The sequence below is a fragment of the Sturnus vulgaris genome, chromosome 5 (assembly GCF_052056855.1).
Source record: "Sturnus vulgaris isolate bStuVul1 chromosome 5, bStuVul1.hap1, whole genome shotgun sequence".
NCBI lineage: Eukaryota > Metazoa > Chordata > Aves > Passeriformes > Sturnidae > Sturnus > Sturnus vulgaris.
In genome coordinates this window covers 26,929,780-26,956,146 of record NC_142247.1, presented here as the reverse complement: position 1 = coordinate 26,956,146, position 26,367 = coordinate 26,929,780, and the positions used below count along the sequence as shown (strand labels likewise).

Sequence of the window (26,367 nt, the reverse complement as noted above, 5' to 3'; positions counted from 1 at the left end):
AGCTACAGAAGCAAAGGTAGTTATTTTGCCAATTTCCCATGGGTTTAGTTCATTGGACATGGTTTTGCAACCATGAAATAGTGGTTTAATAAAGTTCAAGAGGGGAAATTATTGGAAATAAAAATGAGTACTTCTGGTGGAATCTTTTATCCTAAAGGTATACAGGAGGGAATTTCTCTAAGAATGTTGATTACTACTGGGACAGAGAATGGTAAATTGACTTCAGACACAGACTACTTCTAAGATACTGGTATTTGTTCCTCAGCTCCAGATATATAAGTGTATAAACATGCTTTTTGTTTTCTTCAGCCTAGTACTTTTTTTTTCTTTCTTGTGCATACTTTGAGTTTAAATGCAGTTTTCTTCACAGGATCACTTTTATCAGAGCAGTTATTTGTTGTTTTTTTTTTTTCTTCCCTATGTAAGATTGCAAACCCTGGTTCACTTTCAAAAATTATTTATTGTCTCTACTTTTTTAAGACTTCAATCAGAAACCGCAGAAGCTGGAATCATACTGGTGATTTTTTTTTCAGTTAAAAAATAAATTAAGATATTCTAATAAATGTGTCTCCTAGTGCAGTGTCTGAATTCAGCTATATAGCCATGTTCAGTGAAAAAGGTTTATAGGGCAGTGCTTGGAAGGAAAGACTTATTTGAGCGTGGCACGGAAAGGAAAAGGGAAAGAAAAACGGAACGGCACGGAATAATGGCTGTGTTACTTAGATCGGAGGAGCGAAGGCGGGAATTCAGAAGCTCGGCGCTCTCCCTTTCCCGCAGCCGCCTCCAGGCACCGCGAATCCGACCGGGGACGAACCGTTAACCTGCAACTACAGCTCCCATCAGCCCGTGCGCGGGGCTGCCCTGCTGCCGCCGGAGCCGCTGTCCCTGCCGGAGCGGCCGGCGCGGAGCGGCCGTGCGCTGACTCTCCGCAGCTCCGCTGTCCCGCAGCAGGGGCGGGGGCCGAGGAACACCCGGCCCGGCCCGGCCCGGCCCTGCCCCGCGGCCCGGCGGGCTGGAGTTGGCCGGGCCTTCCTTGGGCGCCGGCGCCGCGACGCGCCTCCCTCTCTCCAAGATGGCGGCACCGCTGGCGGTAAATTCGGGTAAGAACAATCTGAGCGTGAGGCTGTGGCTTCTCCTCCGCCTCTCCCCGCGGCCGTCCCGCTCCACGCCCGCCGCCGGCCCTGCGCCTCTCCTCCGTGCCCGCCGAACCGGGGGCGGCCGCCCTGGGAAAGCCGGGCGTGGCGAGGCGGTGAGGCAAGGCCCGGGCGGGCAGCGGGGAAGCGCTGCGGGGCTCCAGGCGCTGAGAGAGCGGCCTCCCGTGCGGCGGTACCCGAGCTCGGGCCGCGCAGAGCTGCCCGGCGATGGAGCTCCGCGGTCAGAGCTGCCGCCGTGCCTGGCTGGTCCTAGCGGGGAGTCACGTCAGACAGCCAAGGCCTCCTTGTTTAGACAGGACTGTGGTAACTCGGCGTACACGTGGTTACGCATCACTTTGGTATTACACTCATCTCCTAATGCTGGGTGGTGTAGGACACAAAAGAGAAATATATCCAGAATTTTGCCGTGCTTTCTATGCGTAGTGCCATTCAGTATTTAGAGAAAACAAAGCTCTCTATCCCTCATTAGCCTTCTTTTTGTAAGACTGAACCAGGTCAGTTCTTTCAGCTTCTCATTCATTCTGTTCTTTGACTCACTGTTTCAGTGTCTATCTCTGAGAAGCCCAAAACTAGACACAGTATGGCAATGAAGGACTCTGAGATGCTTAAATGATTACTTACTTGCATCTGCTGGCTACAGCTGCTAATACAGCCTGCAGCCTGTAGGCAGCCTTTGCTATAAGCGTGTAGTGCTCAGCTTCCTGGCTGCCAGGACACTTGGGTGTTTGTCTGTAAAGCTGCTGTCCAGCAGCTCCCTTGGTCCCCAGCCTGTGCAGTGATTCTGTGTGCAAGATGTTGCATTTACTCTTGTTGAGCTTCATTAGGTTAATAGAAGGAGAATTGAGGCCCTGTGAAAAACAGAACTGGAATATAGTCCAAAAGGTCTGTAAATAAGATTTTGTGTACTAATAGTGGCAGTTAATAGTCATTATTAATTCTAGCTAATAGAATTAAAACTTTCATTCCTGTAGCAAGCAAGGAACAAATTTTACAGAGATTTTTTGATCTCACTGGATGGATTGCATCCCTGTAGTCTCACAGAAAAGCAGTAATAAAGCAAAGACTCTTCATAAAAAAACATGGCTTTGTTGAAGTGAAAATTGGAATAGTTCAAATGAGACTGTTTTATGAATTATGTGGCGAGAGAGTCTACAGTCTTATAATTAAAAAAAAAATAGGGGAAGAAAGAGTTTTTTTGCAGGAAATGTGAGAAAAATTAAAAGGAGATGTGGCACTAGAACTAGTGAAGATTTTGCCTTAGGTTATAGTTTATGTTTTGTGGGAACAGACATGTCATGGTTGAGTCTATCACTTGGGAAAATGTTAAGGCGTGTAAGCGTCTACTGCTGCTGTTGCCAAGAAAAGCAACTCAGCCTGTCCTTCCTTGCTGTCCCTGATGGGATGGTCTGCCTTTCTAAAACTAATAATAAAAAAGCTTAAGTGAGAAAAAGTCAGCATGGTTGTTGAAGTCCAACCTCTTCCTATCCCAGTTGCCTACTCCTTTCTCTGCAATAATCCGTCTTTGTGCCATTGCAGAGCAAACTGGCTTGTTGATGTGATCCTGCTGAAAATAAATGCCTTTTTGGGTTAGATTTTGGTTAGAGAATTTAGATCCTTAATTTGTTCAAATTCCCTACAGTACGTGTGTTTGTGCTTGTGCAAAGCAATTACGTGGTAGGGACAAGAGGAAACGAAGGGGCCAGAGAAGTAGCTGAATAGCTTTTGGCAGGCACTGTGGTTTGCTGCTCGTGTTTATTGGACTTGGTAATGTAGTAAGAGCGAAAAGACAATTTCAAGTGGAAATAAATCTCTGAACTCTGACGTTATGTGGGACAGACAGTTACAGCTGAGTGTGAAATTATGCATGCAGTAGTAGCTATTTCTAGGCAAGGGTAACATTGTACGAGTTAAAACACTGTTGCTCAGAAAAGGCAAATTTGTCCCTCTTTTACGGGTTGCCCTGACACAGCCGTACTGGCACTGCTGAATGTGTTGTCTCAGTCATTTTTAAATTCACGTGTAGCTACTCAGCATGAATAGCTTCACCATTTAAGTATGTAGACTTCACCATTTAAGTATTGCAGTCTTTGATCTGGCATACTAGAGGTGCTTTGAAGTTTAAGAGAATTGCACTGTGATTGCTGGGAGGGATATCAATTTTAGTTTGAGTAATCAAAGGAGTTTGTGCTCTCTCAACAGAGAATGTTTTTCTCTGATTAGTGAGGCAGGATTTTACACCCCTTCCCGATGAGTAGCTCAGTACACACTGGTTCATCTCTGACAATGTAGGAGCAAGAAGGGTGATTTAAATAGCTTGCTTGTGCTTAAACTGCTTTTTGATTTTCCAAACTTACTAACTCAAGTAGTAATTTTTGGAAATGGTTAAAGCCATTTTTCTTTAGCCATCTGCTGTAATGCAAGAGCATTGTATATTTTGATTTGATGGGTTGTTTAGCTAATAGTGAAGGTAGTCCTTTTCTGGAGTGTTTTGTAGGAATGGTAGAGTCACAGTCCTGGAGGGATTTAAAAGACATGTAGATGTGACACTTGGGGACATGGTTTAGTGGTGGACTTGGCAGTGCCAGATTGGTGCTTAAACTCGATGACCTTAAAGGTCTTTCTAATACCTGTATTGTAAGTATTCTTGTAAGGTGACTTTCAGCACCAGAATTTAGGTGTTTACATCACCTTTTTTAGTTCTTTACTTCCCTAAATGCAATTAAGTTTTATATTAGACAATTGTAGAGGTTTTTTTGGTTTGTTTTTTTTGTGCCTTAGGAAAGGAAAATATACTTTTCTTGATGGGTGTAAGAGTATACTGACATGCCAAGAGTAACAGTAAACTAAAAAAGAGTCTACGTATTGAAGCCAATATAGAAATAATTTGTTTTCTTCCCTTCTCTAATTCAAATACATTATTTTATCTCTTCTTTTAGCTGCAAGCTTGTGGGGTCCATATAAGGACATATGGCAGACTGTAATGAATGCCATTTGGAAAAGGCAACCTGAAGCTGTTCATCGTCTTGATCAAGTTTTAAAGAAGCACAAATCTGACTTCATTTCTCTCTTCAGAAATCCGGTACTGAACTAATACTCTCTTCTGGAATGAGCTGGACAGTTGATGATTTACTCTGTCTTATATTGTTGTCTTACATGCCATTTTAGACTGATCATTCTTTTCATGGGACTTTTTTACAGTACATAGCGCAGATGTGTTATACCAGTCTTGTTCTGCTGTAAGAATACAAATAGTATTAAGTGAGAAAAAATAATACATGCATATTATTTTTTATCTTCTACAGGATAATTTTATCTATGATGTATTTTTTTCTCTCATTATTTGAGTGCTATTTTGAAAGGAACAGTAAAAGTGTCTGATGATCCATCAGTCATGTATTAACTTTTTTTGTTACTCTTGTGTGTCTGAAATAAAGCACAGAGCTATTTTGTCTGGTTTTGCTCGTGTTTCAGTCAGATTAACAAACACACAAAACAAGTGAACACATGAACTTAAAAAATACAGAATGTGTCTTTTTCAGAATGCCAGATAATATGAAAAAACTACTCTTTTCTTGGCTGGTGGATCATAAGGTTACTACTTTACTAGAAATATATCTTCTTTCAGTGGTGATATTTCTCCAATAGTAGATGGCTTTTTTAAATTGATAGGTCAGAAGATTTAACAGTCAGCCATAGAGTTTCATCAGTATATTTTAGCATCTCAGTTTAATGGAAAAAGGGTGATGTAGAGAATAGTTGGGAGTAACACAACTGTTCTGATCAGCAACCCAGATCTCTTTCTGAGTTAATACCAATTCCTGTTGAGAATTGTATCAAAGTTTACTTTCAACCATTAGTATTTTGAGTAAACTAAATGTCAGCACTGCTTGTATAAGATGATTTTTTTACATTTCCACAAAGAGACCACTGCTGTCCAAGCATGAATCATTTTAGGGATGCCTTTACCATCTCTGTTTAAAAACACTGCCTTTGTTTTCAGGATGACAACCTAACCTCACAGAGCTGTATTTGTGAGGAAGGATTAATGTGTAAAGCTTTATTCAGTATTTGATCTTGCCATTTTGAATAACTTCTGACACTTGTTTCTCTTGCAGCCAAAAAATGTTCAGCAGCATGAGAAAATTCAGAAAGCAAGCACAGAAGGAGTTGCTATCCAGGGTCAGCAGGGAACTAGGCTTTTGCCAGAGCAGCTCATCAGAGAAGCCTTTATCCTCAGTGACCTCTTTGATATTGGAGAGTTGGCAGCTGTGGAGCTCCTTCTAGCTGGTGAGAAGGGAAAATATTTAAGATCTGGAGAAATACAGCTTAAATAGGGCCTTCTTATTTAAGTGTATATTTAAGGTGAATGCACGATGCAGTGAAGTCCTTAGCTTCCTAATACAGAATGTTCTTAAAAAGAAATTCTCACTGTAATGTCATATGATAGCAGTGTTCTTAACCCTGATGTTTATATGCTCAGCTATTGCAAAGGGGGTAATATTCTGAGGACGTTTTATGATTTACTTTCTGCATCATTGAGTTTAAACATAATTAAAACATGATTGAGAAGTTTTCCATAAAGCAGTGTAATAGATACTGATTCTTCAAAGTTTGTATTATACATTGCTGTGTGACTGTAATCTAGTAACTGATTAGTAAGAAAAGTATTCTGGAGAGGGGACACATTCTTTGTGTAGAAGATTGATTGTAGAATCGTTAAGTTAAAATTGTTGATTATTACTAGCTACTGTTCGTTAACTTGAAAAATTCATTAAAGTAGATTGCAAATTTGTCACCTTCGGAAAGCCATCTTCAAGTCAGGCTCACTTTCCATTTTGAGCTTGAATTTTCAATGTAATTTCAGATAGAAAATTTAATTTTGAATAAAAGGTATTTCTATGATAATAATCTTGAATTGATTATTAAGGTGGATACATATCACTGGCAAATACCATTTGGACTAGGATATTTATTGACTAGCACTTAAAAAAAACTTTATATATTCTAATAGTTGAATATTAATTTCACCAATAGCAACCCATCTGGGATTTAAGTGTCTGAAACAAATCAAAACGGTAGTGAATAACAACAGTTACTTTGAATGTGATATTTGTATTTCAGTTAGACATACAAAGATATGGAATGGTTATCAAGGTGTGTATGTTTCTTTGCCTATTTCTGTGCATTTTCATTCACTAGGTGAACACCAGCAGCCTCATTTTCCTGGCCTTACAAGGGGTCTAGTGGCGGTTCTGTTGTACTGGGATGGAAAAAGATGCATTGCCAATTCCCTGCGAACCCTCATCCAGTCACGCCAGGGCAAGACATGGACATTGGAACTCAGGTCTGTATCAAGATGATGAACTGATCAAAGCTCTTTGTTTTGAGTGCTTTTAGAACTAATTAGACTAAAGGGAATATGTATAGCCTCGAATTTGCTTTTTTCTCATAACCTAATGCAGCTGCTTTCACATTTATTTCTTAAGCATAATCATTTTTTGCACATATTTTTGTTGGATTATAGGGATACCTGTTTTACTTCCAATTCTTTCATGCCACTTCACCTTTTGGCAGTATTTTACTTCAGACACTCTACCAGTCATTGTTACTCTAATTAGTGGTGATTGCTCAGTATTTGAAAACCCTACTGTGTTCTGACTTCCTGTGTACCGTAAAACTGAATTGTGCTCCTGCTTTACTTTAAAGGAAATACTGGTACTGGTGAACATGGTACAGTAGTATTTTTTGCCTTGAAAAAGAAAGAAGTGCACTCTGCTTGCTTCCAAGTTGGCTAGAGAAAGTAAATATAGAGTAAATAGAGTCAATATGAATTCTTGAGTGCGGGATCTAGGCAATTGCATTTACTAGTAAGAAAGAGCCTATGAGCTTGTGAGTTATGTGCATCTTGTATATAATACTTTTTCCTTTTAATAGAAATCTTAGCTAGCTGATCTTTATTGTATTCTCATATTCCATGTTGTTGAACCTACAGCTACCTAAGGATTGTATCCATTCAGCACAATGTTTTGAGAGGGCATTACTTAATGATTAGTGATGCACATTTAGTTGTTCTCTGTATATAATTTATTAGTATTTTTTTTGGTCATCAAATACATTTTATGGGATTCATTATTTTAGACATGTTTGTGACTGGAAAACTATGATTAATTGTTAAATTTATATTCTTTCCATTATAGTCAAGAGTTAATTTCCATGACAACACGCTTTACAGATGACTTAATGGAGCAGGGTTTGACTCAGAAGATCCTTACACTTGTGTCTCACATTGATTTGAACAATGAATTTGATAAACTTCAGAGAGAGCGAGGATTGGGCAGTGAGAAACATCGCAAAGAGGTAAAATTCACCAAGCGTGGATGTTATTCTGTGTTACTGAATGCATTAGGATGGAGTTAGACTACAAAGAGTCCTTTACCTTTCCACCCAGTCTGCTGCTGTCTGAGATCACAGCTATGCTCCACAGCTTGTGCAGTATCAGTGTGGGATTCACACCACTTCCTGCATTTCTATTTTGCTGTTGCTCCCAGATGCTAGGGCATGCCTTATTTTTAGTGAAGAATTGGAACAGTAAAAATCTAAGCCTAATATTTACGCTGTGTAAATTTCTTCCTTTTTTAAGTTCAGAAGTCTGTCTGTATTTTCAATTATCAGCACTACCATTACCCGCACTATTGGCATAAGAAAAGTGAGTAATTCACAAATTGTTAAAACAGATTGAAACCAAGTTGAGTCAGGTGAATAATTCTCTTAATAATTCAATTGTATTAATATGAACAAAAGCATTTCTAACAGTCAAGTGAAAATTGCTTGAAAATAAATTGTCATCTTCGTAAGTCTTGAACTTAATTGACACTGTGACTAACTGCAGCATAATTTTTCCAGCAGGAAGATTTTGAACATTGTTTTAAATTTTGAACTCCTTTCTAAAGGGTGATCTGCCTAAAAATCATTCTGTGTAATAATAAATTGATTTTTTTTCCACTGAATAAAGAACTAGTCTTACACTTTTGCTATAAATCTAGAAACTATGGAAAGAATATCTTTCTCAATTATGTTAAATTACCTTAACTTAACTTAGTTTCACTTTAAGATTCATTTTTTGGGGCAAGGGGAAGGTTGAGTGTATCTGAGGTAACTGCCAGTGCAGTTTGTAATTAGAGACAGGGAATGTGACTTCTGTGTGATACATTTACAGCTATGTAAATTCTATGTAGATTGGTGTCTCCTGACCTTGGCAGGGATGCTGGTTTGTGTGTAGTCATATTCTCAGGTATCTACTCACACCTCTCATGAAATACATGGGAGTGTACATGCAATTAAGAAGCAGAAACGTCCTTTTGTTGTTTAGCAATAAATCAAACATTTTCGGTGGCTGCTGTTTTTAGAGTGATTTTTAGTTTAAGCCAGTCATCATGATTAACTTGAGAAGGACAAATTGAACCTGTTACCCGAATAGGTGTATTCACCAGGTTGGTTTTTATTTTTTGTCTTGTAAAGGTTTCTGATCTCATTAAAGAATGCCGACAGTCCTTGGCTGAAAGCCTCTTTGTCTGGACCTGTCAGTCACCCCTGAGTAAGGATGACACTCTAATCCTCATAAGTTACCTGGAGAAGGTAACAGTGGAAGCCGATGGCTCGTTGGATGGCGTGAACTTGTCTCTTCTCATGGCTCTCCTTTACTGCTTTGATGTCAGCTTTCTGGAACAAGGGGCAGAGGATCGTGAAGGTAATGCTGGCAGCTTTCCCAGAGGTGACATTGCACAGATGGATTAATTGTTGTTTAAGCAATTTTGTTATTGATCAGTAACACATTGGCAGGATTTCGTGAGCGTTTTTTCACATTTGTTTAGTGAGTATGGGTTTTGTGCTTTTGTTGTTGAAGACTTGATGCACCGGCTCCCTCTGCTGGCAGAAAGACAGTACATAGCGACGATCCACACTCGGCTTCAGGAGTCTCAGCCCTGGAAATTACCAGGCCTGCAAGCTACTGTTAGATTAGCCTGGGCACTGACATTGCGAGGAATATCCCAGTTCTCTGATGTGACAGGTAAATTACCCTAAAGTTCAGTTGCTGCACATTAGTATTGAGAGCTAGCAAGTGGTGTAAGTCAAAGAATTTTACCTTTCTGAAATGTTTTTTATCTTTGTGATAAAATTGCCGTTAACACTTCCTTAAAACTTTTTCTATATGAGTTTGGTTGTAGTGAATGGAATTGCTCTGAAAAGTACACAGAAGTAGAAATAATTATTTACTAGATGGTAATAGTGCTTCATTGAAGTGAAAGAGATTTTAATGTACTGGAAAATTCAAGGAATTCATTTTCAGCTTTAGTATCATTTGAATGCTTAAAACCAGAATAGATTCATGGTTGTGTTTTTTTACATCTGTAGATGTTAGACATCTATATCTTGAGATGATGAATCTATTCATAATTTTCTTTTTTCTCCTCTGAACCTCACAAACCTCCTAGCTTTCTGCTATGTCAAAATTGAGTCTACTCCAAAATATCTAATAAAGAAAATGCAAACATTATCATGAATGTTTAATTAAGGTTGGTTTGTGATTCCTGGTTGACTGCCTTAGATTTTTTGGGGTAAATGGATATGCACTGTAACATTTATTAAAACAGAAAATTGAGGTCATCATCTGCCATTATTTTATCTTTTTTTCAGTCTAGTTCTCCTGTGCAGTAGAAAAAAGAGAGTTGATAGAAGCGTGGAAATTTGCATGTCAGCTGTGTATCCTGAAATATATTTATTTGGTAACAGATTGCTATTTACTTCTTCCCTTCTCTGAATTTTGTTGCCCAGCTCTAGCAGAATTCACTGAGGCAGATGAGGCAATGGCAGAGCTAGCAATTGCTGATTATGTTTTCCTGTTCCTTACTGAATCTGTTGTGGCCTCTGAAAATTTCTACCAGGAGGAATTTTACATCCGCAAAATCCATAACCTTGTCACAGACTTCCTTGCACTCATGCCAATGAAAGTAAGTTGTTTGTGTGAAAAGCATTTACTGAGAAATGTGGGCATTTCTTTTATATTTCTATTATTTGGACAAGGTGGCACAGAGATTCAGACGTGATACTCAGCTTGAGGTCCTGTGCTTCAGAAAACTTGTTCGCTTTATAGACGCCACAATGTTTGGGGTGTGTTTTCCACACTGAAGTAGAATGGAATTTTTAAAACACTTCAGTGGGGTGAGATTTGCAAAACAAGCTTGTATGGTGGTAGTGGTGTTTGTTTTACATGATTAAAATTTAAATGAATGCTGAAATTCCATCTCAAGTGAGGTTTGTTACTGTTTTTTTTTTTTTTGCTTTTTGCTTTGGCTCAGATTTCCAGTTAATTTCCAGCTAATACCTGAAGACGATGAGAGATGTTCATTACATGCAGGCTTTTGTAATACAGTATATAAGATAAAATCAGTCCATTGACTTTTATTCTAGTTTAATATAGGCCAGTACTAGTTGTTTCACAGGAAATTTTTAGTAGGCAATTGGCATATAGCCCTAAAGGGCAACTTTTTGTCTTAACTGCTGATAGGTAGTGGTTGGCTGATGTCCTCAGCTATTTCTACTGAATCTCAAATTTTAGGTAAAAAGAAGTGTCTGTTTTGCAGGATCTTTGTTTTGCTTTGTGTATCTATATAACCTTTGTTCAGGTTTACTTAAATCTCTAAGTCAGCATTTTAATTAATTCTTCTGTATGGGATCAGCATTTATGCTGCTTGCCAGTGATGATTTAGGTAAATCTTTTGGTTGCCTGCGTTATATTCATTTAGAACTTGATAATTAGCTTTAATACCTCAAATAATTAATTACTTAACTTACCAACATTGTTTTTTTCTTGTTAAGTTAGTTTACTGATTTAGCTAGTTTGCTTTGACTCTTTCCAGTTGACCTTTGACCCTTGACAGTTGTTTCTAGTTTTTAATAATTTTTTCTTGTTACTATTATTTTTAAGCTATTTTCTCCTGATAAGACACAATTATTTTGCTGCTCATTCAGTTTTGCATATGGAAATATATTATAGACCATGAACTAGTCTCTACTTACTGTCAACATTTTTTTTACGTGTTGAATTGGTTACTTACTTCTGTTTCTTGTTCTTCAATGCCTCCTTAGTATTTAACAAGATTTTTAATCTCATGTCTGTTTGCTTTCTATAAGCATCTGTTGGGATCTCATGTCAAAAGCTTTTTGAATTTAAAATTAAATGTCAGCTGGTTTTTGTTTAGTAATTGGCCTTTTCAACACAAAGAAGTTTAAGATGCTGATTAAATGGCTATTAAAAAAAAAAAATGCTGCTGTTCTTGCTCTGCTCTCTTGTTTTTCCTGTGGTATTATTGATATGTGCTGATGCTTCTGGCTGAGACAGAGTAATTCCAAAGTTGGATCAGTTCAGAACTTTTCAAGTCATAAAGTAGCTGCAAGTAGAAGTAATGTTCAGTGGTGAAGAAAGATGCAATCCACAGATTTGTATATTGGAATCAAGGCTTTGCATTTATGTTTGCATTTGTGTTATGCATTTCTTTTCACTCCTTGTGAATAATGGTCTAGCATTCTTTGAAACGAAGTTGTCTAGCTTTTAAATTAAAAAGAGGAAAAGGATCCACCTTTTGAAGCAAAACCCAAGTATGTGGTTCAGTCATTTGGGAAAAACTCCCATGATATAAGTTCAGGGCTTTTTCTGTGCACTGAGGGCTTTGGCAGTAGGTAAGTGATTGACTATAACTTTGAGTGCAAGCTCCTGGGGGGGAGAGAGGATTGAAAAAGTAAAAAATGGAATATTCTTGCCATGTTCATGCAAGTACCTTTGCTTTCTTAGTTTTAATAGGCCACATAGACAATTCCATTATTGCTGTTCTATTTCATTCTTAGCTAAATATAGATCACTGTTTCTTTTATCACTTCATAAATCCTGTAGGTGAAACAGCTGAGAAATCGTGCTGATGAAGATGCTCGCATGATCCACATGAGTATTCAGATGGGTAATGATCCACCTATTTCCCTTCGGAGAGATCTGGAGCATTTAATGCTTCTAGTAAGTCTTTTTTCATGTAAATTACTGTGACAAATAATGATTGTGACTTTCATTTGTTGTCTGAAAACCCATATCTGACTGATACCATATGGTGCTGTATCTTTCCCTTTTGGGATGAATTTTTTTTTTCTTAAGTACAGACACTTTTCTATAATTTTTCATATAAAGGAATTAATTTACTACCTTGGTGGTTTCTGATGTTAATGTCATGGCTTTTATTGTTTTTTGGTAAGCAAATACTGCATTGCTTCTTACATTTGAAAATTTTAGATGTTTTCCCCCACTGTTGACGAATTAATCTGATAAATAATTGAAATGTTTAAGTAATTCTCATGCATTGATATATTTGTAATGAGAGTTTTGGAAGACTGTTTTGTATTTGCTGTAGAGTAGGCTCAGTAAGGTGACTCCATCAAATTCCCTTACTTCAATAGAGTTTTGGCCATAACTGTACATTTAAAGAAAAAGATTACTGTCATATTTTAAATAAAATAGGATGGAAATAAAAATAATTGTTTAAATATTAGCTATTAAGGTTACTTAACTGCACTCTCAGAAAAATCCACGTTGAAAAACAGATTTGCATATTCAACTGAGATGTGTTTTATGTTTTCTGGTTTAAATTTAAAAACTTGTATTACTAGTATTTTCCAGAGATACTCCTTTAGCTTTTAGGACATTAGCAGGAAAATTTGTTGTGAAATGCTTTCTTAAGCAGCTCAGATAGATATAGTAAGCTTAAATGAATAACTAGACATAAACATTTGTTCTGAGAAATTTGTATGTTCAGATAGCAGGTAAGATTTCTAATTGTGATACTGGCTAACTGATAAAATTAATATATAAAGGTAGACATATGGTTGTTTAAGGAGAAGTGACATGGGTCTTTTTAGCAGTGATTTAATCCATAATAATTAAAAAGAAAGTTATTAAATTTTCACTGATACGTGTATTTTGAATTTTGCTGGCTGTCACTAGTTCCTATACTGTTCTTTAGAAGCTGTAATTTTCAGAAGGTTTTAAGAACTAGAACAGCAACCCTGTGATACTTTGCCTCTCACATATATTTAGCTAATCTAGAAGCAGTGCTCATTCTTGAAGTAATTGTTTTTTCTTCCTCGAGTTGATACTTTTCTGGCATCTTCGTTTTTGTGACAGATCGCTGAGTTGTACAGGAAAGACCCCTTTAATCTGGAGCTTGCCCATGAGTACTGGTGTCCATCAGAGCCCCTGCAGACATCTACCATCATGGGCTCCTACCTTGGAGTAGCTCACCAGCGACCCCCTCAGCGCCAGGTTATCTACATTTTCTTAAGTAATTACTACTAACTTGAAACCAAAGTAACAAAAATCCCTCCAGCAAGAAATTTTTTGCTATCCTTACTGGAGATAGCCTCTAAGAAGACCGTCCTTACCTTATTTCAGTGACTGATTTGTATGTGTCCTGCTCTGCAGGGCATGGTCGTTGCTGCTTGCCCTAAAATGAGCTGCTGCCAGCCATTCATGGCTGTGAATAAACTTAGCAAGAAAGAGTAATATTTAATAATTTTTTTTAAAGTAAAATAAGTACAACTTTCACCTCTGTGAAAACGTTGTTTAGGTTTGATTTGTTACAGTTGCTAAATGGATTCTGATAGTTCTCTTGTGTTTTTGCCTGATGACTTCTACACGCCTTTTTCATGAAAGAAAATGCCTAAGAATATTTCAGTTATTTAAAGTCCAAAAATTATAGTCCATAAAAGACAGAACTTAAAATTGGAATGAAGAAACAATCTAAGCAGATAAAGCAGACATTCCTAAAACTCTTTGTGTACTTGAGGTGCTGTCAGCCCTCTTGAAAGACTGTGCAGTGCTAGGCAAAACCGTGTACAGACAAATCAGACACATCCCAAGACCCACCCAGAATACTGGCAACTTAAATAGGGGCCAGGTGCAATCTGTAAGCAGCCTAATATGACCCTGAAAGGAACCACTGTGTGTGTGTGTGTCACTGGTCAGGTATATGACAAGCACACTGAATTCTTCACTTAACTTGCTCTGTGAGATGTGCTAATAATATTCCTGTGGAACATTTGGGAGCTTAAGTAATTTTTATCACGGGAAATACAGAATTGGAGAGTTAGTATATTTTGCAGTCACATGAGTTACTTTGTTTGGCTCCTCTTTCAAACATGTCTGATTGAATAGGCCAGTCTGCAAAGGAACCTGTCTACCCCACCCTGATTACGTTAGAGTCTGTTTTCTGTCTTGTACTGCCTAATGCTTTCCTATAATACTCAGATTTACCTTTTTTTTTTTTTTTTTTTTTTTAAACACTGATCTTTATTTGTTCTAGGTTGTCTTGTCAAAGTTTGTTAGGCAAATGGGAGATCTACTTCCTTCCACAATTTACATCCCATACTTGAAAATGCTGCGGGGACTGGCTAGTGGGCCTCAGTGTGCTCATTACTGCTTTAGTTTGCTAAAAGTCAATGGCAGTAGTCATGGTAAGAGAAGTGACACTTCAGCTCTTTCTCAACTCCTTTTCTTTCAAAAAGTGCGAAGACTCATTTGAGATGAATTGTGACCTCATACTTTTAACATTTCATTATTAGTACAAAGATGAAATTGGAAGGCTTTACATGAAACTGTAATTTAAAAAACACCTGACAGGTAAGGTAATTATATGCTTGAGCACCTCAGCAAGCAATTCACCAAGTGAAACAGTGCTCTTTTTAGAAAAAAAACCCATGTCTTAACACCATAAGAAGTGCAGAATGTCAGTGTTGCTTATTATAAAACAAAAAATGAGTAATGTCTTAAATTTAGCTGCATTTACAAAATGTACAGCAGAACTTTCCTGAGCTAACTTTGTTCAGAAGCACTTTGTTCAGTTAAAATTTTTTGATACACATAATATAATAGGACTTTCTCAAAGGAAGAGATGCTGGTCAATCCTGTGTTTTGCATTCATTTTGCATTGGTCAAATTATAAAATACTTACTTACTTGAAAATATAAATATTGCTGCAAAGATTCCAATTCATAAAGCAGAAAACTTACTTATACTAGGTCTTTGTGTTAGCACCTTTCTGTCTCAAAAAAACATAAACAAGCAAAAATCCCCAAACCTACGTGATTAATTTTGGATACAATAACTTTCCTTTGAACTTTACTTTTTCCTTTAGATAAGAAAATTTTCCTTTTAGTTTCAGCTATCCTACTTTTCACCTTGTGAAAGAGTAGAAAGAAAATCTTGTCACCTGTTTGTTGTTTTTCTAGCCGAAAACATCCAAGGAGCAGGTGGCAGTCCTGTCTCCTGGGAGCATTTTTTCCACTCTTTGATGCTTTATCATGAGCACTTAAGGAAAGACTTACCAAGTGCAGACAGTGTCCAGTACCGTCACCTGCCTCTCCGAGGCATCACACAGAAAGAACAGGATGGATTAATTGCATTTTTACAGCTGACTACTGTTATAGTCAGTTGGGTAAGTAACCTTTTATTTGGTTTTCTTTGTTAATACTTTTTTTCCTTGCAAATCATTATCATTCAGCTCTGAAGTCCTCCTTGACCAAAAGAGTATGTAAAGAAAATTTACCTAGCAGTTGTCATTTTATTAGTGAACTCCAGAATTGTGGGAAGCATCAGGAATAATTGTAATGACCAAACACTGAAGTTGTAGATGAAGCAGAAAGAGATGTCTTTTTTTATCTTGTTGGTATTGCTGATTTTCTTGCTTCCTTGACTCTGGTGGTGGTAATGGGGATGTCTTTCAGAAGAGAGGTATATTCACAGTAAATCACTATGGGGTATAAGAGTTCTTTGCCTTAATTTATGAGTTTGAAAAAGCAAAAGTAATAGTTGAATGCAAAAGTGGTAGAAATTTGGAAAAGGAAAGTGATCAGCTGTGACATTTGCCTCCAGGGTTATGATTTTAAATGTCCCCAAACTAAGGGTATACAATGTTTTGAATGACTTTGCTGGAAGAGAATAAAATTGCAGTGCGTAATTTTGTATTGTGACTTGTGTGTGTAATTCTGAATAGTGTAGAAGTCTGCTCTTAAGTACCCACCAGACTTTGCAGCCTAAAAGTTCTGTGATATAGTGAGATAGCTTTGGTTTTATTGACACAAACACAAGACAGATCATTGAAGCTAAATATGTTTTTGAAAAATCATCTTTGGTGGTAATGATAATGGGGTGATCCTGTCTAAGCTGTAATGTCGCAATTGGATATGCATGGAGAAAAGGGAACTCTTAAAACTATTTCATGGCATCATCAATTCATAATCTGGGATGAAGATAAATTTGTTCTAAGGATTCAGGGAATTACCACTTGATGAGGCTAGAGACTTAGTGCTGTCCAGTGGTTCATCTCAGAATCTGTGCTGAGTTTACGTGAGTGATGAGTCTGTTCTTAGACTAAAGCAAATTGATACAAGTTCTTAGCAAATGTCCAAATGCAGTGTGAGTTCATAGAAATAGATAGAGATAGGAATATATAGAATGCATGTAACAGAAATACTAATAAAAGTCCTTCTACCCATGCCTGAAGAAGCTGCTAGAGTTGTAAGTACTTACAGACTAATTCCATTAATTTGCGTCTACTAAAAAAAAAATGGGTTGTTATAAGAAGCTTGTATTATCCAAGTAATTTTTCTGTGTGAACAGGCACAATTTTAGTACTTGTAAGTCTTCATACTCGGCTTTTTGTTTAACTAAAATGGTTGGCTTTGGAATTGTGTACTAAATCTTTTGATATTTTGCATACCTTCAAGTACAAAGCAGATTCTTTGGTACTGAACTGTGAATTAGAGATTGTAAGACATGAAAAACCTTCAAGTAATAATCTGCAATTCTGTTTTCTGTTGAACTCTGTAGAGTGAGAATGCTCGCTTGGCTCTGTGTGAGCACCCTCAGTGGACACCAGTCGTGGTCATCCTGGGACTTCTGCAGTGCAGTATTCCTCCTATTTTGAAAGCAGAGCTATTAGAAACCCTTACTGCTTTTGGAAGATCTCCTGAAATAGCTGCTTCACTCTGGCAATCCCTGGAATATACACAGGTATTGTAGGATTTTCAGTGCTTATAACTGTAGTATCCTAGTTTGTTGAAATTGCCAGTAGTGTATTCAAAACAGTATTGTATTTTCTCCTAAATTTTCTTTTTGCCATTGTTGAATATAACTTTGTTTCATGTAGTTAATGCTTTGGAACAATTTTGAAAATGACATTATCACCTCAGAGATATTATTGGCTGGGCTTATTTTTACGTCAATACAGGTTTCCTAAGAGTCCTGTTTGAACTTTAATTGCTGCCTTATTAATTGCTAATAAGAGACTGACAATAATGACATCTCACAACCTTTGCTTCCTAAATTATGGTATTTCTTAAAATATACTGTTATAAGAGACAATGAAGGAAATGTCTTTTCCCTTCCCCATATAAGGTAACAATCACTAATGTGAAAAATTGATGCAGATCTTGGAGAATGTAAAGCTAGAAGCATACAAGTGTCAAACATAATCCAGCCTCTCAGACAGACAAATCTTGGCTTTTTATCCTTTAAAAGGATTTAGAAGACCTCTTCTTAGATCTAAAGTGTGATGAGTATCTTTTTTTTACTCTTGATAAAAATGATGGAGATGCACTTTGATTATGTGAAATGTGTTGGTCTGTTTTCATTTCTCTTTGTGTTTTGAAGATATTACAAACTGTGAGAAGCCCAGGCCAGAGACAAGCAATTGGTATTGAGGTAAGAGAGTCCCTGTAGCTAGGCAGCCTCTCTGATCATCTGTATTTGCATTTGGGAAGCACTTGTGGAGCCTGCCTCTCCTGCTGTGTCCATGGGAAACTTTTCTAATAGACACACTTGTTTCACTACTTTGTGTTTTACTTTCAAGCCTGCTTATAATTTCTGGAAAATTTTATCCATTGTAACGCCTAGTTCAGCTTCATATTAGTAACAGAACTGCATCTAAACCCTCAAGTTCCTCATAAACACTTCTTCCTAAATTGGACTCACTTTTGTTACATCTTTGAACAGCTTGCTTTGCTTCTAACAACAGTGGTAAATTAAAAGCAAAGTGGGTAAATGTTGAGGCATATCTTCTAGTAGCTGAGAAAGGAATGAATGTGTGCTGCCGAACTGAAATAACAGTAGTGATGCTTTGCTGCTTTTGCTCTGTTTGTGTTGTACTGTAGACACTGTAAAGTAATCCACAGATGATGCTAATATGTTACTTCTCACATGTTTCTTCCTCCCCCAAAATCTGTGATTTGTCTCCTTTTTTTGCTGTCCTCCTGGGAAGGTTGAATTGAATGAGATTGAGTCCCGATGTGAGGAATATCCTTTAACTCGCGCCTTCTGTCGGCTCATCAGCACGCTGGTGGAGAGTTCATTCCCAGCTAACTTGGGAGCAGGGCTCCGCCCTCCAGGCTTTGATCCCTACCTCCAGTTCCTCAGGGACTCTGTGTTTCTCCGATTCCGCACCAGAGCTTACCGGAGAGCTGCTGAAAAAGTAATTTTTGTTTGAAAACATTGTTTTTCTTAGGATATGGTTGTTGATGTGCCTTAGATCTGTTTGGGAAAGCTGTGCAGGTTTGATGTAGCAAAAGTAACCTAGAGTGCTTGATAGTGTTTTGATTCTGTAGAGAGGTGGTATTTCAACTCATGGGTCAGGATATACTTCAAAGGAGCCTGTATAAAGTGTCTTTTTCCAATGAAGTTTATATTCCTAAATTTCAATTTGCTGTACAGGATTCTGCAAGTCTACTACATGACTAATGACTTCTAAACATGACATGCCCAAATCTACAAGTCAGATTTGTCCTTTTCTCAATGTCACCTCATTGAGAAAATACTTCTGACTTTGCTGAACCAAGGAATTTGGCTCTGTTTTGCAATACTTCTGGATGAAAGCACATGCTAAACTGTATCCTGGAAGCTGGCTATTCTTGATCTATTCTTAGCTGTATACCTAATAAAAACTATTTATTGCTTATAGTTACAATATCCTAATATGTATGTTGTATAATAGAGCCTAAAACAGGTAATAAATCTGTTTCAGTGTTCCCTTTCACTTCAGAAAGAGAGCTTGGGCTTTCAAATGATTTGACATGATGAAGTATAGTGTTGTTGGCATGACTATCTAATTTTGAAATACTAGCCACGATTCTAATCAGTATATCACTGCACTGTGTGTTGTGTTCTTCGTCATCTTGGCCTTGTTGCTTTAGTATCAGTCTTAATCTGTGTATGATTTGTGTTTTCATTTTCTGCAGTGGGAAGTAGCTGAGGTAGTTCTGGAAGTGTTCTACAAATTATTGCGGGACTACGAACCTCAGCTTGAAGACTTTGTGGACCAATATGTGGAGTTACAAGGTTACTTTGTTCATTTGTTCACTGACAAACAGAATTGTAGCTTGTTTTGCTCTGTTGTCTCTATCTTGGGATCTTATTTAATATTGCAAATAAGCTGGTGGAAAGCTAGACCAGGACTTCAAAATGGGAAGATGTTAAGCTTTCCACGTAGTATTCAGATCTGCATTGCAGTAGGTCTTCATGTACACTATTTTCTACCTCCCTGTCTCTGCTAGGAGGATAACTTCTATCTCTTTCATTTGTGATTTGGTTGAAGAGCAACTTTGACACTTGAACAGCACCTCAGTTTTGCCTTGTTCCTCTGGACTTCTTTGGTCCATATCTAAATCACCATTATATGTAGGGTTAATTTAAAGGTGTCATTGTATTTGAGATAACCTTTAATATTGTTGATATATGAATTATTGAAAGCAGACAGCAATGAAATTGTAACCTGAAGTCAATTAATTCTGAACATCTATTCTTTAAAAGGCTAAGGTAGATTACAGTTGCCTCATTATAGTAAATCCAAGGCTTATTTGGGCTCTAATTTTTTTTTCTTGAAACAAAGTTTCTTATCATGAATTCAATCATGATGCCTGTGGATTTTCTTGTAGCAGTGCTGTGAGAACCACTTTTTAATTGAAAACAACTGTAGAATTGGAAGGGCTCTGTGCCTCAAGCTTTGACAAAGAGTACTTGGCAGCATAACTAGCTCAGAGAATTTGTTAGCTTGTTCCTGTCCTCAGCTAATCATTCTACTTGTATGATTATTTGTGGGTTCCACGATTAATAGTTAATCTAGTTTTGAGTAGGTGCATTTTTCGGACAGATTCAGTGTGTGGCTCCACAGTGGCATGGCTTGTCTGTTGGTGTGTGGTGGAGTGGCACATAAGGAATGAATGGAAGAAGGGCATTTTTAAAACTGATGCAAAAAAAACCTGTACCCTTGTTCTCACTTGCGTGTTACAAAAGATTCTTACTGTTTTCCTGCTTTTATCTACCACACTTTATGAAGAGCCTAGGTAAATTAAAGCATTAGTCTTCTCCTTTTATTTCATATCATGAAGGTCGTTGAATCTGAGGCTAATAGTTTCATTTCTGCATACATTGTTATGGGAGTTTATCTCTACTGTGAGGACCAGGGGTTCAGTGGACATTCTCTTTGACTTCTGGAAATGCTTTTTTCCTCATTCAGGGTCTTTGTGCAGGTTTGGGGAGGATGTAAACTTTTTCTAGTTTCTTTTTGGTCTGATCTGCTTGGGGTTAAATTTGAAATTGTGCTATTAGATATTGAAAAGTAATGGTAATTGCTTTTACAACTCTTCCCAAACTTCTAAAATTTCCTGAATGGCTTCCATATAAAGAAAATCTCTGAAGACTGTACAGAGGTTGTTGCTTAGAACCATGAGGGCTGTTATGTTTTGTAGCTTATGGTAACTTGAGTAATAAAAGGGGTTTTTATTGGAGATTGTATTTTTTATTTTACTCCTTCTGTCTTTAGGAGAAGAAATAATAGCGTATAAACCACCTGGATTTAATTTGATGTATCATCTGTTGAATGAGTCCCCAATGCTGGAACTTTGCCTTAGTTTGCTAGAAGAAGGGGTTAAGCAGCTTGATACTTACGCTCCATTTCCTGGTACGTGTCTAGAATTCATTTTTCATGTGAAGTTAAAATGTATAGTAAGTAGGATTTAAAGCTAACACTGCATATCTGTAACTTGATGTTGTATCTCTTGCATATAAAAATCCTATTTTGGGGGAAGTTTTCCTACTGGTAAACAACTGACAGGTTTTTTTCCTTGGTACAAGGCTTGATGAATGACATTTATAAATGTAGTCCATTTACCTGCTCCTTTGTAACTCTCATGTTCTCTGTGCATTGCAGGCAAGAAGCATTTAGAGAAAGCTGTACAGTATTGCCTTGCGCTTCTAGACTTAACCCTACAGAAGGAGAATATTTTTATGGATCTCTTGCGGGAGAGCCACCTTTCCCTTATTGTCACACCACTGGAGCAGCTGCTTCAAGGAATCAATCCTCGCACTAAAAAGGCAGATCATGTGGTGAATATTGCTAGGTATGTACAAAGTACTGAGAAGGGAAGAGTTTTGGAGGCACAGAAGTGTTTGGATCCTGGATCTTTTCATTGGTTTCACTAGTCAGTGCTCCTGTTGACATAGAGCATCTCATTAATTTTTTTCTTGTTAGTGAGGGGAGATGTCTTCACAGGTGGTATAATCTGTGATTGTCTAGTACAAGATTGGGATCTGTATTTATAGTTTTTCTTTCTGAATTTTCTCCCTCTCATGATTTCTTCCTGTCTACCTTATGTTCAGTGATTCCCTTGCATATAATTTCGTTTTGCCCCAGACTTTGGTTGTCACAGAATGTGAGAGTTAAATGAATTTGGTTGTTGGCTGTGTTTTACAGTATTGTCCATTATTTACTGTATTAAATACCTGCAAGCAGTTGTTTTAAGTTATGCAGCAGTGTTTAATGTAGATTTTGGATGAAAAGAATGATAAAAATTTCAGGAAAGGTTATTATCCCTGCTCAACCTACTCATCTCTCCCAATGGAGGGGCATTCAGAGTTTCATACAGAGGGAAATTTTCTTTGAAGGTTTAATGATATCTCATCTCATCTCATGTCATTTGATTTGTAAATGATTTAGTTCTAAATATTGTTTGTTTTCTTATCTGTGCATTACCATCTTTAAAAAGTTAAATTCTCAACAATTTCGTTGCCATACTCTTATGTCTTTGAAGGTATCTTTACCATGGAAACAGCAATCCTGAACTAGCTTTTGAGAGTGCCAAGATTTTGTGCTGTATTTCTGATAATTCCAACATCCAGATAAAACTAGTTGGTGATTTCACACATGATCAGGTAAGTATCTGTTTCTTTGAATCTGGAAAGAGAAACTGATGGAAATACTGGGACTTCATAATATATCTTTAAAGGATGGGTTTCTATGTCAAATACATTAAAACTATATTTTATTTTATATTTACCCACATATAAAATGTCTTTTACTATGGCATTGGAAACGCAATTACTTCATTAATTGAAAAAAGCAAAATCATGAATATTTTCAAGAAGAAAAAGGGCAATATTCTTTGAGATAGGGAGATCTTTTTGTGACTTTATAGTCTTCAATCTGTGAGAATAATTTAGCATATGTGACAACAGTAGATTGCTTTTTTCTGTTCTCTGGCTAATTACTAACCTGTTCTTTGAACAGCTGTGACTCTTTAACTCTTGCTTATTACGTAGATGATATAATTTTTGTCTAGAAGTTCTGTCAATTTACATGAAGGGAATTATGAAAAATATTTGGTTTAGTACTCTTAAAACTGTCTTCATTTCCATCCTTCCATGGTTGAATACAGAGTGTTAGCCAGAAGCTGATGGCTGGATTTGTGGAATGTTTAGACAATGAAGATGCAGAAGAATTGATTAATCCAGATGAGGGTATGTAAAAGGCTTCTTAAAATGGCTTAAACAGTTGTCTTTTGCATGGAATGAAATTAATGAAAGAGGTGTAAAAAGTGCTTATTAGTCAGGAAAACATCTTCCTCTGCTTTCTGTGGAATTGACCTTTAACAGAATGCAAAGCATCTATGTTTTGTTAAAGCATGTCCATGATGAGCCAACTCCAAACTGAGTCCATTTTCAGAAGACAGGTATTTAACATTGCTTTGGATATATTATTTATTGCTCTATTAACAGTAATTTGGAATTTTGTTCTTGTATTTCTTTGCAGTAATAAAAGTTGATCTCTCAACATTCTTGTATTAAACATGAAGACACTGAAGATTGATGGATTCTTTTACTTCATTAGTCACCATATATGCTTTTTTCTCCTTTTTCTTTTCTTTTTCTAATCAAGAGCTGGAGCCAGAGAAGAAGCGGGCACAAATCCATCATGAAACAAGGATCCATATTCTGAATCTTCTTATCACTTCTCTTGAGTGCAGTCCTCCCAGCCTAGCTCTGTATCTCTTGGGATTTGAACTAAAGAAACCTGTCAGCACCACAAATTTGCAAGATCCAGGTATGGAGAGGTTGATCTGCCATTTAATCAGTTCTGTTAACAACACCGAGAATATTTATTGGGAAGTTCATGGGGAAAAGCAGTTGCTCTTCAATTTAAGAATAAAACAGCAGACCTTGTTCAAGTCCCCAAAAGCTATATGAAAAGATGTATTAATACTCAAATACATCATTTAAACAACTTTAGGATTTGATTCTTTGTTTATGTTGAATTTTGAAACAGACTTGAAATTAGAATTGTGGGGGAAAATAGTAATTTAGAAGTGAAATACAGCATAGTTGTGTCCCTAATACAAAGAAGTTGATTTGATGATCCAAATACATAAGACAACATGTGAACCTACAAAAGAGATTGTCACTTTGAACTTGTTCTGCTTCTTAGCTATTGTTCTGTCCTTCCTCAAATTCCTGTTTAAATTATTTATAGAAGAAAACCAGTTTTGTTTTTTACTGTTATAGAAGAAAACCTTTTAGAACATGTGGGGTTTCATACTAGTGCTAGGAATATATAAATATGTTAATTATATATATATGATAATGCAAACTTTAGAAATATCACTCTTGCTGCTTTGAAATTGAATTGGTGAGAATAATAGCATGTTACTATGTGTCTTGTTAACCTCCTCAATTTCTAATTGGTATTTTACAAAACAGACTGAGAAGTCCAGCAGAGATGGTCAGGAAACTGGATTATTCAGCCTGTGAGGAGAAGCTGAGGGAAGTCTGGAAAAGAGAAAGGCTCTGAGGGGACTTAATTGAAACCTTTGAATACCTGCAAAGACATAAATGACAGGATAAAACCAGACTCTTCAGAGGAGTGTGGGAGGAAGATGAGAGGCAGTGGGCATAAAATGAAACAAGAGAGGCTCAATTTGGATATAGGAGAAATTTTTTCACCAGAAGATGGTGAAGCAGGTTGGCTATAGAGGTCATGCAGTCATCATGTTTGGAAGTTTTCAAGACCCAATGTCTAAAGCCATGAGCAATGGTCTGATATCATAGCTAGCAGTACTTTGGTGTTGAGATGCCATGGTATCCCTTCCAGTCTGAAATGCAGTGTTATTTCTCAACTGTTCTAAAGGATATTTTATATAAACAAGCTTGAACAAACATTCAATAATTTTGTTTTAGTTTTTTGAGAAGAATATTTCTCATTGTCTTTAGGTTTGTTTTGAATGCTATGGCCCAGAAGTTCTTAGTTCTTCATAGTTCTAAATGCAGAGTAGATAGGACGTGAATTTTATTACTTCAGATATTGTGAAATTCAGTAGTTACATAATACAGGTAACTGATCTGCACCCACACATTTTTACAGGGCATCATATGTTAGGTCAGTGATGAGGAAATCTGTCTCAAAGGTGTGAGAGACCTTGCTCACATCTTTCAATTATCTTGTTAATAATGTGAAGAAATAATAACTGTAAGACATTTACCTCAGGATAATAATTTCCTGCTAAAGCATAAATTATACATGTTCAAACAGAGGAGGTTATTTCCCCTGTAAGAACTCCAGTTATCAACGTTTTTACTTTTGCTTCAGGACCTCCTTCTGGATGGATTAAAGAATTAATTGGCTAAAGGAAGAATGCGAAAAGACAGGATTTTGACTTCAGTATTAAAATCTATTCCCTATTCCCCTTGGTTGCAGCGTCAGGTGCCTTTAGGAGAATTAGTCATATAATGGCTGCATTTGTAAAATAAGACAGGAATTTTTAAAAGCTGTTATTTGAAACTGTCAAATGGCTCTTCATTTAAAAGTATAAAAGCAAGAGTTCAAATTGATTCACTAGCATCTCAAAAGCCTACAGACTAACTATCAATATTTTCATTGGGATTTTGCTGAAACATGGTTCCTTCTTTGATTTTAAGTAATGGTGATAAAACTTTGCTGGATGTTTTTGCTGCAGCTGTGTGGAGCAGTATAGTGTAGCACAGGGTATCTGAACAATTTAGGCTCTGTATTTCTGTGTACTTGACCTATGTTGGCTATGGAGAAAGGTAAGATCAAGAACAAGTTATTTTTCTCTTTTCAGGTGTCTTGGGTTGCCCACGGACTTGCCTTCATGCTATTTTGAACATACTGGAGAAGGGTACTGAAACAAGGAATGGGCCTACAGCAGTTCAGGAATCTCCCCATCTTGCAGAGCTCTGTTACCAGGTATTCACAGTATTTTCTGTTGGCATATACTGAAAGTAGACTCTAAATTAAATTAGCTACTTCTTGGTTGGTGAACACAGATGGTTGATGACTGATAATAGTTTCATTTTTAAAATTAATATGTTAGGTTTTTGTATACATTGAACTCTTTCTATTTTACCTTCTTCTGTTTAAAAAAATACCTTGCAGCATCACAGAAATCAAAGGATTTGCACTTATGTCAGAAACTTGGAATTAGGTCATGCTTACAAAATTAAACCTAAATATTTTTGGTCAGCCTTTAAGTTCATTGCGACATATGCCAATTTTTTCTTTTTTTTTTAATTTTGGATGTGTAGTATGAAAGCAAATAACATAAAATTCCAACTAAGCCAGTGAAATTCTCTGGTTTATTCTGTAGCTGTGAGAGAATGTACATATGTGTGGCTGAGAGGGTCAGGTGGGGGAGACAGCTGAGTTTAGACAGATGTGCAAGGTAGCTGATGCTTGCACTTAAATCATAGAATCAGTTGATTCCACACTTGCATCATGTTGAAAATCCATGGGCTCTAGAAAGGATTTTAAACGTTATTAAAAGCAAAAAGCAGTTC

At 37.0% G+C, this 26,367-nt stretch overlaps 1 protein-coding gene across 1 annotated transcript in view; it reads left to right on the top strand.

Annotated features, from left to right (window-relative positions):
* Nucleotides 1-1,025: 1,025 nt before the first annotated feature.
* The window catches only part of NUP205 (nucleoporin 205), a 45,136-nt gene continuing 19,794 nt past the window's right edge, over nt 1,026-26,367 (top strand). Inside the window, exons 1-22 of the mRNA XM_014889849.2 lie at nt 1,026-1,100; nt 4,091-4,233; nt 5,270-5,441; nt 6,354-6,498; nt 7,352-7,511; nt 8,673-8,901; nt 9,058-9,222; nt 9,987-10,162; nt 12,103-12,219; nt 13,378-13,515; nt 14,555-14,705; nt 15,480-15,685; nt 17,080-17,262; nt 17,902-17,952; nt 18,509-18,718; nt 19,482-19,581; nt 21,065-21,202; nt 21,452-21,641; nt 22,332-22,452; nt 22,956-23,037; nt 23,456-23,620; nt 25,653-25,777. Of these exons, the coding sequence (XP_014745335.2) occupies nt 1,073-1,100; nt 4,091-4,233; nt 5,270-5,441; nt 6,354-6,498; nt 7,352-7,511; nt 8,673-8,901; nt 9,058-9,222; nt 9,987-10,162; nt 12,103-12,219; nt 13,378-13,515; nt 14,555-14,705; nt 15,480-15,685; nt 17,080-17,262; nt 17,902-17,952; nt 18,509-18,718; nt 19,482-19,581; nt 21,065-21,202; nt 21,452-21,641; nt 22,332-22,452; nt 22,956-23,037; nt 23,456-23,620; nt 25,653-25,777 (3,195 nt within the window). The 5' untranslated portion in view covers nt 1,026-1,072. The remainder of the gene's footprint in view (nt 1,101-4,090; nt 4,234-5,269; nt 5,442-6,353; nt 6,499-7,351; nt 7,512-8,672; nt 8,902-9,057; nt 9,223-9,986; nt 10,163-12,102; nt 12,220-13,377; nt 13,516-14,554; nt 14,706-15,479; nt 15,686-17,079; nt 17,263-17,901; nt 17,953-18,508; nt 18,719-19,481; nt 19,582-21,064; nt 21,203-21,451; nt 21,642-22,331; nt 22,453-22,955; nt 23,038-23,455; nt 23,621-25,652; nt 25,778-26,367) is intronic.